The sequence below is a fragment of the Pan paniscus genome, chromosome 6, assembly GCF_029289425.2.
Source record: "Pan paniscus chromosome 6, NHGRI_mPanPan1-v2.0_pri, whole genome shotgun sequence".
NCBI classification, from domain to species: Eukaryota; Metazoa; Chordata; class Mammalia; order Primates; family Hominidae; genus Pan; species Pan paniscus.
Genome location: NC_073255.2, coordinates 5,895,484 through 5,906,936, shown reverse-complemented (window position 1 = coordinate 5,906,936; position 11,453 = coordinate 5,895,484). Strand labels below are relative to the sequence as shown.

The window sequence follows — 11,453 nt, the reverse complement described above, 5'->3', positions numbered from 1 at the left end:
TGATTCTCAGATGGCAGATAAACAGATGACAGAGGTAGAGGACAGGGAGACTGCTTGATGATGGATAAACATAGAGATGACAGTTCATATAGACACAGATGACAGATCGCACAGATAGATGATGGACGGATGGACAGAGGGGGATGGTGAGTGGGGGGGGGGCACAGGCAGGGCCCCCTGGGAAAGGCAAGCCCCGTCTGAGACGGCCTCCGCCTTTCCTGACGCGCGTCCACGCCTCCCTCTCTGTGAGGCTGTGGGGCTTCTCCAGCCTGACTCTGCAGGGTGCTGTCTCGTGCCTGCCTCTGGCACAGACAGGCCTGTGGCTCATTCCCGCAAAAGCCCCCATGAGATGGGTGACTCAGCCTCAGTCTCCCTGTCTGCTAAAGGCATATGGTATGAGCCCGCCTGGGCGCTGAGGGCTGGAGTGGACTCTGGTGTGGACGGAGGATTGTGCCGAGGCAAGAGACTGAGGCACAAACTGTTTCCGTATAATAGAGAAGATCGTTAGAATAAGAACAGTCATAATACAAATTAGACATACAGATGACCATGGACAATTATCAATCATGATTATAAACCTTGTTAATCATTAGCTTTTAATGTTACTCTTTGTCGTATTACTAACATAACCTAGGAATAACCGGCGGGTATAGGGTCAGGTGCTGAAGGGACATTGTGAGAAGTGACCTAGAAGGCAAGAGGTGAGCCCTCTGTCACGCCCGCATAAGGGCCGCTTGAGGGCTCCTTGGTGAAGCGGTAACGCCGGTGTCTGGGAAGCCACCCGTTACTTAGCAGACCGTGAAAGGGAGTCTCCTTTCCTTGGAGGAGTCAGGGAACGCTCTGCTCCACCAGCTTCTTGTGGGAGGCTGGATGTTATCCAGACCTGCCCGCAGTCATCCGGAGGCCTAACCCCTCCCTGTGGTGCTTCAGTGGTCACACTCCTTGTCCACTTTCACGTTCCTCCCGTACTCCTGGTTCCTCTTTGAAGTTCGTAGTAGATAGCGGTAGAAGAAATAGTGAAAGTCTTAAAGTCTTTGATATTTCTTGTAAGTGCAGAGAAGAAAATGCTGACGTATGCTGCCTTCTCTCTCTGCTTCAGCTACCTAAGAGGGAAGGGACCCCTGTCCTGTGATCACGTAACTTGCTTCACCTTGTCAATCACTTAGAATATTCGCCCTCCTTACCCTGCCCCCTTGTCTTGTATGCAGTAAATATCAGCACGCCCAGCCGTTCGGGGCCACTACCGGTCTCCACGTCTTGATGGTAGTGGTCCCCCGGGCCCAGCTGTTTTCTCTTCATCTCTTTGTTTTGTGTCTTTATTTATTACAATCTCTTCTTGTCTCTGCACACGGGGAAAACACCCGCTAAGCCCCGGAGGGCTGGACCCTACACTCTGGGGCAGAGTCGGCCTCATGGGCTCAGCCCATGCAGCCAAGCAGGAAGAGCTGCTGGATTCTTATTTAAACACGAGAGAAACGGCCTTCAGAACGAGAACTTGCATGCACAGGGCTCACGTGAACGGCACGTCCTGCGTGTGACCGCACCCGCCATCCGACCCTCTGTACCTGGCTCCTGTCAGTTCCCACAGCACCCGCCATCTGAACCTCTGTGCCTGGCTCCTGTCACTTCGCACAGTGTGTTCAAGCTTCGCCTGTGTCATGGTGTGTTCACGGCTGAGTTGCACTCTGTGGTGGGCACAGACCACTCTTGGCTTATCCACCCATCAGCTGGTGGACGTGTGGGCTGTCTGCATTTGGGACTGTTCTTAGTAACGCTGGCTGGGCATGACGGCTCACGCCTGTAATCCCAGCACTTTGAGAGGCTGAGGCAGGTGGATCACCTGAAGCCAGGAGCTCAAGATCTGCCTGGGCAACGTAGCAAGATACAAAAAACCCCACAAAACTTAGCTGGGCATGGTGGCGCACACCTGTATTCCCAGCTACTCGGGAGGCTCAGGAGGGAGAATTGGCTTGAGCCTAAGAAGTTGAGGCTTCACTGAGCTATGATTGCACCACTGTACTCCAGCCTGGGTGACAGAGCAAGACCCTATCTTGAAAAAATAAATAATAAGGCTGGGTGCTCATGCCTGTAATCCCAGCATTTGGGGAGGCCGAGGCAGGCGGATCACGAAGTCAGGAGTTCGAGACCAGCCTGATCAACATGGTGAAACCCTCGTCTCTATTAAAAATACACAAATCAGCCAGGCTTGGTGGCTCGCACCTGTGATCCCAGCTACTCAGGAGGCTGAGGCAGGAGAATCGCTGGAACCCGGGAGCGGAGGTTGCAGTGAGCCGAGATCATGCCACTGCACTCCAGCCTGGGTGACAGAGTGAGACTCTATCTCAAAAAAAAAAAAAAAAGAAAAGGAAAGATGCTGCTGAGAACACTTGAACACTCGTGTCCGGGTGCGTGTGGACGTGTTTTCTGCCGTCCTCGGGCGCATACTGGGGAGTGGGTTTCCAGGGTCCCACGGTAGCTCCATGCCAGCCCATTTTCCAGGGCGGCTGCACCGTCTTACACCCACCAGCGCTGTGGGAGGGTCCAGCTTCCCCCATCCTCACCAGCACTGTCTGTTTGTAAATCCTAGCCTCCCTCCACCGGCCCCCCGCCAGGTCTTCACTGCATCCTGCTGTGATTGGCGTTTCCCTGACGACTAATGGTGCTGAATATTTCCGGTGCCTGTCGGCTGCTGTGTGTCTTCCTTGGGGAAGCATGTGTTCAGATTCTTTGCCCTTTTTTTAAGTGGTTCACTTGCCTTTTTATTATTGAGTTGTATGAGTTCTTTATAAGTAACTATTTCTTGAGGCTGCACCAATTTGGGTGTGAACTTAAACACTACTGCCCGATGGTCACTGCTGAAAGGGGCCAGGGCTGGTGGGGGGAGAGCACCTCCCGGGGTCCCGCGTCGGGTCTGGGCCTCCTCCCCATGCCAAGTGCGTGATTCCGGCCCCCGAGGACCCTGCTGGTCCCAGGCCTCAAGAGATGGCACCTGGGGAGACCTGGGCCGTGACTGGAGTGGTCAGGCCAACGCCAGCTGCCCAGCGGGGGAGGAAAAGATGGGGGATGGCAGGACCCCTGCCTGGGCACAGTGCCCAGCTCCATACCTGCCACCAGCCCCTTGGTTATGGGGACGGCTCTCCACGACCCCCTTCTCCACTCCAGACCCCATCTCTGTTTGGAAAACCAAGCAAAAGATATGTTCAAATGCCCCAAAACCCAGTAAGCCAACCTGTGCACCCACCTCCATGGCATGACATCTTGGGGAGGCCCCTGAGGACTCCCTGCTTCCAAAAGGGTTTCCGGGTCTAGCCCCACTCCCAGAAAATCGTGCCGAGACCACCTCTGGTCCTGGGTGGTTCCCCCTCCCCTGCATTTCGGGGCGCAGTGGCTATTTCTGGGGAATCCCCGTGTCTCCTTTAGGCCCCTCCTGAGCAGAGCTCTTTAGGATCCGTATGCTGCTGAGCTCCTACTCCAGGTGCCTGAGGGGTGGCAGGGCCCTCACAGCAGTCAAGGCCCAGGAGGGTCTGCGCAGGGCCAAAGGCACGACGCAGAGGACAGGGTGGAGGCCGCAGCCAGTGGGCTGCCCTGGAGGGGGCCGGCCACACGGGGGCCCAACATCACCACCCCCATCCCCACAGCTGAGGCAGGTAGAGCCAGGAGCTGCCCACCCCTGCGCCGAGCCTGGATGTTGAAGACCCCTCCTTGGCCTGCAGGGCGGCCTACTGAGCTCACGGCCATCGTGCCAGACGCTGTCCAAGCGCAGACAATTTGACTGAATTAGCCCCGGCCCCTGTGCGGGGTGGAGAGGGAAGTGAACCTCCACAACCTCCCCTCCCCTGAGGCAGCTCCTGGTTGAGCAAGCTGGGCTGACTGTTGGGCAAGATGGTCGCAGAGCAGGGCCCAGCCTGGCCTCAGTCCATTTGCCCCTTCCCTGGGGAGAGCCCCCTTCTGCCTGTGCTGAGAGGCTCACCCCGCAGCTGCAGGCCTGGGAGGGGCCAGCTTCCAATCAAAGTGGCCTGCGGGCCTACCGTGCGCAGGCCCCACGCTCAGGCGACGCTGGAGGAGCTCGCCCTGCTCTCGGGAGCCCCCTGCCCAGGGCCTGCTGCGCGGCCGAGTGGTCACAGGAGGCGGCTGCCTCTGGCTCTGGACTAGGGAGACGCTTGAGGAATGAGTGTCAGGGTCCCTGGTGCAGCCGTGCAGGTCAGTGACAAGGGGCAGGAGGCTTAGCAGAGCTTGTAGGCCACTGGGCGTGAGCAGGAGCAGGCACGCCGCCTGTCCAGGCCCCTCGCCAGCCACTGCTGGCCGGAACAGCCTTTGACCAGCACTGGTCTGGGTCTGGCCCACCCTGAGCTATGCTGTTACCTTCCGGATTCTTCCTGAGTCCTGGGCTCCCCTACTGCCCTGCCCAGCCCTGACCACAGCCAGTCGGGGCAGCAGGATTTCAGGACGGCTGCGGTCTCAGGGGTCCAGGCAGGTACTTGCGGATCTCGGCCGAGCAGCCTCCTCTTTGGAAGAATCCCCCTCAGCCCCGACATCTCTTAGATCTGCGGGGCTCACCCACCTCTGTCTCATCCTCACGCCCTCCTGCCCCCCGAGCAATGCCACAGTTCTCTTAGCGGGATGGAAGGACAGAGAAGGCAAGACACTCACCTGCTGGAGCTGCCCCACGGAGGAGGCCCCGGAACAGCAGGCAGTAGATGGCCTTGGCTTGTGCCAGAAGCTCTGGCCTGTTGGGCACCAGCTCCCCTGAGGCCTCCCTGCTGCCTTTTCTATGTCTTGTATGATGGCCTCCCCGTCTTTGGGGACCTTGGGTAACGGCTGTGTTAGGGTGTGTTGCTTTGTTATATTGTTTTATGTATATTCCAGTCCTGAGGTGTGTGGCCTCCAGCAAGGGATCGAACCTCCCCGTGCCTCAGTCTTTCCAACTGAAAATGGGGCTTTAATAAGAAAATACACGTCGGCCGGGCGCGGTGGCTCACGCGCATAATACCAGCACTTTGGGAGGCCAAGGCAGGTGGATCACGAGGTCAGGAGATCGAGACCATCCTGGCTAACACGGTGAAACCCCGTCTCTACTAAAAATACAACAAAATTAGCCGGGCGTGGTGGCGTGCACCTGTGTCCCAGCTGCTGGGGAGGCTGAGGCAGGAGAATGGTGTGAACCCGGGAGGCAGAGCTTGCAGTGAGCCGAGATTGCACCACTGCACTCCAGCCTGGGTGATAGAGCAAGACTCCGTCTCAAAAAGAAAAGAAAAGAAAAGAAAATACACGTCAAGCCAGGCGTGGTGGCTCAGGCCTGTAATCCCAGCACTTTCAGAGGCTAAGGCAGGCAGATCACGTGAAGTCAGGTGTTCGAGACCAGCCTGGGCAACATGGTGAAACCCTGTCTCTACCAAAAAATAAAAATATACCTGGGCATGGTGGCACCCATTTGTGGTCCCAGCTACTCAGGAGGCTGAGGCAGGAGAATCACCTGACCCCAGGAAGCAGAGGTTGCAGTGAGCTGAGATCGTGCCACTGCACTCCAGCCTGGGCGATAGACCAAGACCCTGTCTCAAAAAAAAAAAAAAAAAAAAAAAAGGAAAAAAGAAAAGAAAAGAAAATAGGAAATACAAGTCAGGCTATTTCTCCTAATACCTAGTGCAGAGCTGCTCCTATTAATGTTCGTCTGTCTTTATTAGGCGACATTCTCCAAGCTTATGCTGTGTGGTGGATTCCGAGCCTGGCACAGGGACCCAGAGATGAAAATGCCACCTGTCCCCACCCCAAAGCCTCCCGTCTGAGGGAGGAGAAAGACCCGTGTGAACGGTTACAGGGAAAGAGCACGTGATGCCACAGGGCACATGATCCCAGAGACACAGACCAAAACGGGCTGCCGCGTTCTGCTTCAGGTAGACAGAGCTTAAGCAGCTCCATGATTCCACGTCGGCTGGAGCAGGGGGACAGGTGCCTTTGGTGGCACTCTGGTCAGTGCAGCCTCAGTGGAGGCCATTCCACATCCCATACCATTGCCCCAGCGATGCCACTTTGAGTGCAAATCCACACAAAACTCTTGCAAAGATGAGGTTGTGTAGACCATGATTCTGATGGATTCAAAACGCTCTAAATGCCCCTGTGCCAGTGACTGGGTGAACAAGTCATGGTCCAGTTGAACTTTTTTTGAGTTTTTTGTTTGTTTGGTTTTTTTTTTTTTTGAGCCGGAGTTTCGCTCTTGCTGCCCAGGCTGGAGTGCAATGGCGCAATCTCGGCTCGCTGCAACCTCTGCCTTCCAGTTTCAAGTGACTCTCCTGCCTCAGCCTCCCACGTAGATGGGATTACAGGCATGCGGTACCACGCCTGGCTAATTTCTTTGTATTTAGTAGAGACGAGGTTTTACCATGTTGCCCAGGCTGGTCTCAAACTCCTGAGCTCAAGTGATCCACCTGCCCGGGTCTCCCAAAGTGCTGGGATTACAGCCATTAGCCAAAACCCCGTCTCGATAAATGAATAAATAAATGAAAGGCTACAGGCCTCAGACGTTCGTTCTGGAAGGTGCTGAGGAATTTGTTAACAGTGGTTGCCTGGAAGGCAGTGGGGAGAGGCTTTCCTTTTTCAGTCTGGTATGTTGCAGTTTGTTTTCAGCCGGGTGTACTGCATTAACCGTGCAAGAAGAAAATGGAAAGAATTTGAAAAGACGCTGGGGTGTGCAGAGGAGGGCACACGAGTCTGGGAAGAGGTGACATCAAAACCAGGTTTTTTGTTACCTGTCAGCCCCCATGTGAAGTCCCGGCGGGGCCCCTCAGCCTGCCTGAGTGGGAGGGGTGCCCAGAGGGTCCCATCTGTGGGTGGTGGGCGGCTGGGTGGGTCTCAGGGGGAGGCTCCGTCTGGGCCCTGTGTGGCCTCGGTGCCCTGGGACGCTGGTGTTTGTCACCTGCTGGCCGTCCCTCCCAGGCAGGGATGGTGTGAGCGCCCTGGTCCTGGTCCGTAGCGCAGGACACGCACACCTGCCTTCCACGAGCACCCCCATGCCCATGGTCTTGGGGGGCTCGGCAGGTGCCCTCTGCTCCCCCCACAGTAGGTGTGCAGGCTCCGTCCCACCGCGCGCGGCGGCACGAGGGTCCCACCCAGGCCGGCCAGGTTTTGGGGCGGCCTCGCGCCCAGGCAGGTGGGACGCTGCGCGCGGATGGGGGGCGGGCGATTTCCCAGCGGGTCCCCGGGGCGCGCGGGCTGGGGGCGCCGAAGCGGCCGAGGGAGGAGGCCACACGCTCGCCTGCACCGCTGGGGGCCGCCCGCGGGCCTTGCCGGCCAGAGCGCAGCGTGCGCCCCGGGCCCCGCGCCGGCACTCGCTCAGCGACCGCGGCGGAGACACGAGCGGCGGCGGCGGAGCCCAGAGGGCGGCGGGAATGCGGAACCGGCGCGCGGGCTGAGGCCGCCCGGGATGGCGCAGGGGCGGCGGCGGCGGGCGGCCTGCGCGGGGCCCTAGCGAGCCGGGCTGACGCTCCCGGCCCCGGCCCCGGCATCGGCATCGCGGGCGCATCGCGGCCATGGCCAAGGAGCGGCGCAGGGCGGTCCTGGAGCTGCTGCAGCGGCCGGGGAACGCGCGCTGCGCGGACTGCGGCGCCCCGGGTAGGTGTGGGCCGGGTGGGCGCGGGGCCGGGTGGGTCCGGGGTGGGCGCGGGGTGCCGGGCGGGTCCTGGGTGGGCCCCGGGGACCGGGCGGGGGACCGCGGACGCCGCGGGGGTGGCGGCGCTGAACACCGGGCCGGGTCGGCGCTCGGATGGGGCCCGGGCCCGGCTGCACCTGCGGGGACCCGGACGGCTTCCCGGGCCGGGCGGAGCGGGGGAGCCCCCCCAGGACCCCCGGAAACCCCCCTGCCGCCGCCTCCCCTCCCCCGCCGGGCTGCGTGTCTGACGGTCACCGCGGACCGCCCGCCGCGTTGCGAAAGCTCGGGCTCCGCACAGAAAGAGGAAATCGGGGCTGGCTGCAGGGAGGGAACGGGCCGCCAGCCGGAGGTCTCTGCTGGGCTGTGGGGTCCGCCGGCTCCGGGGCCACCTCGCGGTGACGTCATGCCTCACTCCCTTCCCGCACCCGGGGTCCCTGGGTGTGAGCGGCGCCCCTCCCCCCGGCTCCCTGCACCTGGCTGCTCCGGGGCGGGCGCCAGGACAGGTGAGGCCTGGGAGAGGTGGGGCCGGACGCAGGTCCTCGTCCACCTGCCGCCCGCCCGTTCGTTCTCCCGGCCGGGCATCCCTGACTCGGTTCCCAGGTCTGTGGGATTTCAAGGCACTGGAGTCCAAAGGCGCGGAGTCCCTCCCTTCCAGGCCACTGGTCCTGTCATTGGCTGTGAACGGGGCCCAGTGCCCAGACCAGCCCTGCCCTGCTTGGGAGCTGTCAGCCCCAGGCCGGCTGCGCTGTGGAGAGAGGGCCCCGCCGGAGCAGTCCCGCCACCCCAGGCACACCAGGAATCTGGGGGCCAATAGTCTGAGCCCCTCGGAACAAACCTAAACTCACCAGCGGTGACTGAGGCCCCCAGGGAGGGAGCGGGGGAAGACCTTGCATTTGCCTCCAAGGCCCTGGTTCAATATGCAGCCTCTGGACACCCTGGAAAAAGGACCTGATTCCCTCTGGGATGGAGGGGTCTCTGCCAGCCCCAGGTCGTGGTGGCTGCTGTCCAGCCGCAGCTTGGCTGGAAAGGCCACATCAGGAGCTGGGGTGTCCCAGAGGGGAGATAGCGACAGGCTTTTCTGGAAAGACAGGCAGGACCCACGGCCTTTCCATGGTCTCCTGAGACAGGATGGCCACAGGGCCAGTGCAATGGTGCGGTGGGGGTGGCCCCCTGGGCTGGCTCACCCCAGACTCTCTCCCCCCAGACCTTTATTTCCTCCTGTTCAGGAACGCTCCCCAGGAGAGCCAGTGGGAAAGGGCCTGGCCTGGGGTTGCTGTGGCCCACGGGGAGGGGAGCTGGGCTTGCCTCTGAACCTCTGCTCCCTGGCCACACAGCCTGGGAGCAGCTTCTCTGGACTCAGGGCCCCTCTCCAGCCACCCTCTGGGCCTCCCAGCCTGGCAGGAGGAAGAGGGGACTTCCTTGGCCTGCTGGGTCCTTCAGTGGTCCTCCCCTCCCAGTGGGTGCAGGTGTGCCCGGCCCACCTGCTAAGCTTCCGGCCTGGCCCACCCCAGAGCTGTTCTCTGCCCTCCCCATGCCCCACGCTGCCGGGTAGAGGGCCGCACCTCTGCCTTTTCAGAATCGGTCCATGACCTCAGTGACTTGTCTCCTCTGTCGGGTAGCGCCATGGAGGGGGGATGCTGTGAGGGGACACTCTCATTTCACAGCCAGGGAGACTGATGCCTTGCAAACTGAAGCTGTCTTAGGGGACATGAGCCACACCCGGCCGCTGTGCTTGTCCCCGCTCCCCAGGGCTGTGGCCACAGGGTGGAACAGGCGGTGTCAGGAGGCAGGGGGCTGCCTAGCCCCCCATGACCCCATGGCACATCCTCGAGGGCTCTATGCTTCTTTGCTGATGCCGGCTGCTCTGGGGCCTCCTGTACCTGCTGTGGCCCAGCTGGGTGACAAGGAGCCACTCCAGTGTTGATGGGGACTGGTGTGGCCGGCACGTTCTGCTGTCCTCAGAACACTGTCCTGTGCACTGGCTCACGGCTGGTGCAGACCTGGACAGCAGGACATCAGACAGTCCCAGACCACCTCTGAACGCCAGGCCTGGGGCTGCTGGGGTGGACTTGAGCAGGCCCCACCCACTGGCCGTGTGAGGGAAGCAGTCTTGGGGTCTCTGCGGCCCCCACAGAAGCTCCTTCCAAACTCTCCCCATGACCTGTCCCAATAGTGGGTTCCCCTGACCTTGAACAGGGGGCCTCACCCGGCGGCCACCCAGAGAGCCTCTCATCACAGGCCTGGCAGGTGGGCGAGTTGGGGCGTGCCTGGACCCACTGTCCTGCAAGACCTGGGTGGGGGTCTCCATCCTGGGAGGGGGTTTGGGGGAGGGAGGGGTGCCTCCGTACATCCTTGGAGCTGCCTGCCAAATCGCAACAGAGGACAGGGACCGGGTGCGGTGGCTCACGCCTGTCATCCCAGTGCTTTGGGAGGCTGAGGCCGGAGGATCGCTTGAGGCCAGGAGTTGGAAGCTGCAGTGAGTCGTGATCACACTCCAGCCTAGGCCAGAGTGAGACCCTGTCTCAAAAAAAAGAAAAACACACATATTGTCCTCTTTGAGTCTCAGCCCATCTGATGCCCCGGAAGGACTGGGGTGTCTGAGCTCTTTTGTTCTTTTTTATTTTAAGGTCTCGCTCTGTCACCCAGGCTGGAGTGCAGTGGCACAATCTCAACTCACTGCAGCCTCTGCCTCCAGGGCTCAAGCAATCCTCCCACCTCAGCCTCCTGAGTAGCTGGGACTACAGGTCCATGCCACCATGCCCAGCTAATTTTTTTTTTTAAGACAGTCTCTCGATGTCACCCAAGCTACAGTGCAGTGGCACGATCTTTGCTCACTGCAACCTCCAACTCCCAGTTTCAGGAATTTGGCCGGCATGGGTGAGGGTGGGAAGAAAGCTGCTGAGTGTGGGCGGGGGCTGGGCAGACTCCCTTCACTCCCCAGGGCAGCGGCCCAACTAGGTTGGATTTTTTTTTTTTTTTTTTGAGACGGAGTCTCACTCTGTTGCCCAGGCTGGAGTGCAGTGGTGCAATCTCGGCTCACTGCAAGCTCCCCCTCCCAGCTTCACACCATTCTCCTGCCTCAGCCTCCCGAGTAGCTGGGACTACAGGCACCCGCCACCACGCCCGGCTAATTTTTGTATTTTTAGTAGAGATGGGGTTTCACCATGTTAGCCAGGATGGTCTCCGTCTCCTGACCTCGTGATCTAACCAACTCGGCCTCCCAAAGTGCTGGGATTCCAGGCATGAGCCACCGCGCCTGGCCAGATTTTTTAAAAATAATAATTTACCTTCTCATCGTTTCGAATGCACAGTTCCAGGGCCTTGAGCACGTTCACTCACCGTGCCACCGCCACCACCATCATCTCCAGAACCTCCTCATCTTCCCAAACTGAAGCTCTGTCCCCATTCAACAAGGGCTCCAGATTTCCTCTCCCCAGTCCGGGGCACCCACCCTTCTACTTTCTGTTCTTTTCTTGTTTTTTTTTTTTGAGAGGGAGTCTTGCTCTGTTCCCAAGGCTGGAATGCAGTGGCGCCATTTCAGCTCACTGCAACCTCTGCCTCCCGGGTTCAAGCGATTCTCCTGCCTCAGTCCCCTGAGTAGCTGGGATTACAGGCGCCTGCCACCACGCCCGGCTAATTTTTGTATTTTTGGTAGAGACAGGGTTTCGCCATGTTGGCCAGGCTGGTCTTGAACTCCTGACCTCAGGTGATCCTCCCAACTTGACCTCCCAAATGGCTGGGATTACAGGCGTGAGCCACCATGCCTGGCCTCAACTTTCTGTCTCTATGAATCTTATGACTCCAGGGACCT

General features: G+C 59.7%; 1 protein-coding gene across 2 annotated transcripts in view; it reads left to right on the top strand.

The window, feature by feature from the left end:
• Window positions 1-7,294: 7,294 nt before the first annotated feature.
• Window positions 7,295-11,453, top strand: part of ADAP1 (ArfGAP with dual PH domains 1) — a 58,467-nt gene continuing 54,308 nt past the window's right edge. For both annotated transcript variants that reach the window (XM_034963474.3, XM_034963473.4), the window contains exon 1: window positions 7,295-7,605. Coding sequence is in view for 1 of the 2 variants with exons in the window: in XM_034963473.4 (XP_034819364.1) it covers window positions 7,524-7,605 (82 nt within the window). In the remaining variant the exon portion in view is untranslated. The remainder of the gene's footprint in view (window positions 7,606-11,453) is intronic.